This window comes from Limulus polyphemus, unplaced genomic scaffold, assembly GCF_000517525.1.
Source record: "Limulus polyphemus unplaced genomic scaffold, Limulus_polyphemus-2.1.2 Scaffold5065, whole genome shotgun sequence".
NCBI classification, from domain to species: Eukaryota; Metazoa; Arthropoda; class Merostomata; order Xiphosura; family Limulidae; genus Limulus; species Limulus polyphemus.
Window position 1 is genome coordinate 68,443 of NW_013670675.1, and position 5,857 is coordinate 74,299.

General features: G+C 36.1%; 1 protein-coding gene across 1 annotated transcript in view; it reads left to right on the top strand.

Annotated features, from left to right (window-relative positions):
- Positions 1–3,404, top strand: part of LOC106472072 (twitchin-like) — a gene marked incomplete at both ends in the record, with an annotated part of 59,738 nt that extends 56,334 nt beyond the window's left edge. Inside the window, 3 exons of the mRNA XM_013932702.2 lie at positions 334–636; positions 1,796–2,077; positions 3,105–3,404. Of these exons, the coding sequence (XP_013788156.2) occupies positions 334–636; positions 1,796–2,077; positions 3,105–3,404 (885 nt within the window). The remainder of the gene's footprint in view (positions 1–333; positions 637–1,795; positions 2,078–3,104) is intronic.
- Between the last annotated feature and the right edge of the window lie 2,453 nt (positions 3,405–5,857).

The following is a 5,857-nucleotide window of genomic DNA, read 5'->3' on the forward strand; positions in this document are numbered from 1 at the left end:
TACTTTAATCATGATGTCCTCCAACTTCTCTTCCAACCTACAAATTGCACATCTTCATTACTAGCTTCCTTAAAAGTACATGCAACTCCCGAGTTCCCAAATAAAACCCACTCATTACATTTAACAAACTGTGAGTGCTTAACTCCTACACTAGTCTTAACCATTGTATTTATACATATAGCCTGAAAGTAAATACTCAATACCAGTTGCCTATTGTTAACACTGTTGCTGTTAAGCCTAATGTTTAAGAATCAATTATATAATTTCTATCACTACTTTAGAAAAGGAATCGAATGGTGTTTCAATTATTTCTTATGATTTGTCTTTATTCAGATGAACCTGGTTCTCCAGGACGTCCAAAAGTTACTGATTATGATTCTGACTTCGTGCAACTTAATTGGGAACCCCCCGTAAATGATGGTGGTGCTCCTATCAGTGGGTACATCATTGAGAAGAAAGATAAATACAGTCCTAACTGGATTCCAGCTGCAGAGATTCAAGGAAATATCCCTCAAGGGAAAGTGAAGGGCTTAAATGAAGGGGATAAATATGAGTTCCGTGTTAGAGCTGTCAATAAAGCTGGACCTGGTGAACCTAGTGAAGCAACTGCACCTCATTTAGCAAAACCCAAATTCTGTAAGTTGAATGTGCATTGTGCTGTTATTACTATTTAAACAAATATTAGGAGTCATACGCAACATTGTTGCTGATAAAACATTACAGATATATGCTAATTCTGTAAGTCAGTAAAAAAATTACATGTAGAAGCTAACCATTTCACTGCCAGAAGCAGGTGACACTAGATCTTGTTAAGATTAAATTACAGAGATTTTTAGGTGTTAGAATGTGGAAACAGTTAATGTTAGAATTTAGTGACAGCCATTTTATTGCAGATACGAGATGGAAGTTTGTTGTTATTGTTGAATAATATCCTTTTATAACCAGAGTTAGGTGACATTTAACGACATGCAGCTTGTTTAATGTGGGATTAAATGACAGTTAGTTTTATTATTGTTAGGTAACTCATGATCTGACTATTTTTAGGTTTCTAAATTATAGGAATGAGCACAAGGAGAAGAAAAGTATTACTCTTTTGAGGCATTATAGCAAATACTTTGAAGTTCTGAAATATCTGCAGGCAGTTTTATGCATACTTTTGGGGTCACTGACCATTAAATTGGTAAATGTCGAGTGCTGGAGAATAAGGAGTATCATAAGTAACTTCTGAATTTGTTCATTCATTTAAGTAGGTTTGTGCACTTGACTTTCAACAACAATCTATTGTTGATTGCTGTAGAATAAGGAGTATCATAAGTAACTTCTGAATTTGTTCATTCATTTCACTTGACTTTCAATAACAATCAATTCTTTTCCTCGTGTTATGTACCATACACTCTGTGGGTTGTGGGATCAAATTCCATCATCAGACATACTTATCCTTTTAGTTAAAGTATATCCATAAAATGTTTTAACTACTTAATTTAAAGAATTCTTGAATTTTGGAGTTTGAGTAAAATGTGTCTTTAACCATACTAGTTCTGTGTAGTGATTTTGAAAACCAAACAGGTATTTATTAATTTACTTTCCATTAATTAATAATCTGTTAGTTGTGTTTTCACGAGTAATATTTTGTTTGAAAACTAATGTTTTAAAGAAAACTTAAAGCGTGTGAGTTGTTACGCTTGACAGTAATATTCACGTGAGTATAGTATCAGATCTGTTATTATGTAATCATAACAAAGTCTATTCAATTTCGTAATTTACTGATTTATGACTTAAAATGTTCTATTCTTAGTGAAGCCACGCATTGATCGAACTAACCTCAAGAATGTGACACTCAAGGTTGGACAGATTGTGAAGTTTGATGTGGATGTCATTGGTGAACCACCTCCAAAAGTTGAATGGAAGCTGAAAGACAAAGTTTTGGGGACAGGCGACATGTACCAGATTGACAATGTAGATTACAACACAAAATTTGAAATTTTACGAGCTACTCGCAAGGAGAGTGGCTTGTATAAAATTATTGCAACCAACAGTAGTGGTAGTGATGAAGCTGAGGTGGAAATCACTGTTTTAGGTTAGTGAACTTGGTTTCCTCTTGATGTGAGATTGGTTATGCCTGTAACGTGACAAAAAAGATATGAAAGGTTTAGCGTGACATAAATTGGATATAAATGTAAATCCTAAAACTACATTATAATCAATTGATGGTAATATTCAAATAAGTTAATTTCAAAGAGAATATAGACTCTCGGTGACTTAGTAGTAAGCTTGAGGGCTTATAACTCTCAAACTCAGGTTGCATTATCTCTGATGAGCTTAAGACAAAAAAAAGGGAATATTTATATGAAAAAGACTATATTTGAGCTGCATTGTAAGTAGCTAAGTAAAAGTGGTTGTATATGGTGTAGAAGTTGATTATATGATATAAAACTAACAAAATAAAACACATATACGTAGATGCTATACCATACTGTTGAAAATAAGTATTCCTAACTCTTGGCAAGATTGAAAAAAATAGATAACTACTTTAAATCAGATGTTGTGGTTAGGGTTTACATTATCTCCTCAAACATAGGTACCTTTTATGCTATCAAACCATCTACAGTGGCACTGATTTCTAATCTTGAAGGTAAATACAAATATTGTGTAGGAAGTGTTTCATAATATTTTGCATAGTGTGAATTAATTAGGAGTGATTAGCACACATAGTAAATAAGGCATAGTGAGTTTCCATAATTATTTGATAGATTGTACTGAGGTGAAACAATACAAGACAAACTCAAGCAACTGGGGGGCCTGGGAAAAAATAAAATAAAAGGTTATATAATCACAAGATGTGTAAGAAGGTTTTGTCATCAAACTTATACCTCCACAACTGGTTCATGTATAGTCATCATATTGTTATCATTTTATTGTTACTCAAAAAATACAACAATAATTAATCTTCTTGCAGGAATATAAACTATAACAAGTGAAATTTTAAACAAAAATAGAAAAATTATGTTTCAAATTTATGCTTTTCATTATACTGAATGTTTTTAATCGTCATGTTAAAAGTTAAAATGAGATTTTGTAATTTTTTCTATATTGTCTAACTGTAGGAAAACCAAATCGACCTAATGGCCCTCTTGAAGTGTCTGATGTCCACAAGGAGGGCTGCAAACTCAAGTGGAAAGAACCTGATGATGATGGAGGAACACCAATTGAATGTTATGAAATTGAAAAGAAGGACGAGGATACTGGTTTGTGGGTTCCAGCTGGAAAGTCTAAGGAACCAACTTTTGAAGTGAAGAATCTGGTCCCAGGGAAGAAATACCAGTTTCGTGTACGAGCAGTCAACAAAGAAGGTGATTCCGATGAATTGGAGACTTCTCATGCCACCCTTGCTAAGAATCCATATGGTATGTTCAAGTAGAGTAATCAATTTTGGGACATTAATGTGTTTATTCTTAAGAGGTGTGGTAAAGTAAATCTTAAATTCTGATATGGTACACTACCTCCACTCACATTTTCATTCAGTGCTGCCCTCTATATGTGAGCATTTATTTGGATGCCACAAGCCTTTAACTCCCACGTACTCTCTGATCATTATGGTTAAACTGTGTCTCACATGTAAATATTCATGCGACAGCCCAATTCCAATAGGATAGTGATACACCCTTCTGATGCACATGACTCCCTCTATTCGATTCTACGAAATTATCACTTCTTATTAGGCAGTGATCGAGTGCAGATGTTATCGATTATGTTCTTTTTTTCACATGTTTATTTCTCTTTTTTTGTGAAGTAGTGATTTACTTGATTTATTCATTTGCTACAGTTAGTTTTTATGTAGAAATTTGCCATGATAACTTACTTTTGTTTATTGATTTCTTTTCTCATTTTCAACTTCTTCATGATTTAAGATTAATTTCAAAGTTTGTGTTTTACTAATGATTTTTTGGCTATCATTTGTCAGGAGATTGATTATTATATAAGGCATCGTTTTTCTCCTTACAATGTTCAGATTCCTCCTGCATTGCCCAACCCTGTTCATGACAAGGAGAATATTGACAGACTATTTTTATCCTCCTCCTAACTATGCCATGCCTTATTCGATATGTTTTCTCAGGTGTGTTCCATTTTCACCATTTTTATATGCTACTGTTCTTTCTTTTTTTTTACATGGCACCCATCATTAGAGTCTTTTGTTTTCCATCCTTCCCCTCACATCTGGGTTCATACTGAGCATTTCGTTTCTCAGTTGAGGACTGATGTTAGTATGCCTCATCCTTCATGGACTTCTGATCATTAGGCTTTGGCTTATCAGCAAGCTGATCAACTCCTTCTCAACTCCCAGCAGTTGAAGTCACTTTTGTCAGTGTGGGAGGCTGTCCCTGATAATCATATCCCTTTCTCCCATGTCCATTTTCCACCTTAGTCTTACCCTTACAGCCTTCCTACAGTACTTGTCAAACATTACATCTCCTTTCTGAGGCACTCCACTGGTCCCCTGAGGGGTTTTGGGGTGATAAACTTTCCCTTCTTATTCCTCCTTGGCGCTATTGTCCTCTTCTGTCCTTTCCCTTCCCACATGGTTTTGTTGCTATTAGGATCTTATTGGGAAGGACACTGTCTTTTCACAGGTTCATATACCTTCTCCTTATCTTTATGACTTCTGGATGGCTTCTTTTCTCCCTCGGTTTGTTTTTGGAGATTTTTCAGTGTCTTTGGTATCATTTGTGGACTTTGTGAGTCACATTCAACCTTTGGTCTTTGGTTATTCGTTTGTCTCATTCTGATACCATGATCTCTCCCATAACTGTATTTCATCCTGCAACCTCCCATCCGTTACCAGTTCCTACAACTAGGTGTTCTAAATTTTGCCATCTGTCTCGACATCAGGTTCATTGTTGCCAGCAGTTCCAGTGACAATTGGGTGGTTTCTGGTCCAGTTGGGGCAATTTGGCTGATTTTGTTCCCTTGTGGTGATTATTCACTACCAGTTCCTACAACTAGGTGTTCTAAATTTTGCCATCTGTCTCGACATCAGGTTCATTGTTGCCAGCAGTTCCAGTGACAATTGGGTGGTTTCTGGTCCAGTTGGGGCAATTGGGCTGATTTTGTTCCCTTGTGGTGATTATTCACTACCAATTATTGGGTGATCCAAATTTTGTCAAAAGGATTTTTCATCTTTTTTCTTTTCACTCCACCATTCTCTCCTGTACTGATTTATTTCCCATTAACTCGTGTTCCAGCTACCTGTCTGCATCTGTCCACGGTTGTGCTGACCCTTCTATCACAGAGAGCTGTCAAGCATGTCAGCTAACTTCCTCCAGGTTTTTGTTTCTGTGATCCATCTGTCCTGCCTCAACCAATTTCTGAATTTTTCCCATGGGGTCCTTTATTGCACTTAAGGGGTTTTTTCTTTTATGCCTACCCACTATCTTATCCATTTGGGTGTATTTTTCAATACCTATCTTATTCGAGCTCAACCTTCACTTCTTGTCCATTCGCTAGTGCTTTCAGTTCTCCATGTCCTCCTACCATGGGTCAGAAGTTGCAATCCCGATGCTGCTTGTTTTTGGACTGGAGTTGACCGGCCATGTATGATCCAACATGCCCTAGCCTCTCACATCTTGGAGCATATCCATTTTACTTTTCCCCGTATTCCTGTCTGTAGATGGGTCTTCTAAAGTCTTTCTCACTGAGATTCCAGTATATTGTGGTTCAGATTTGAACACATCCATTTTACTTTTCCCCATATTCCTGTCTGTAGATGGGTCTTCCTACAGTCTTTCTCACTGAGATTACAGTATATTGTGGTTCAGATTTGAACACATCCATTTTACTTTTCCCCATATTCCTGTCTGTA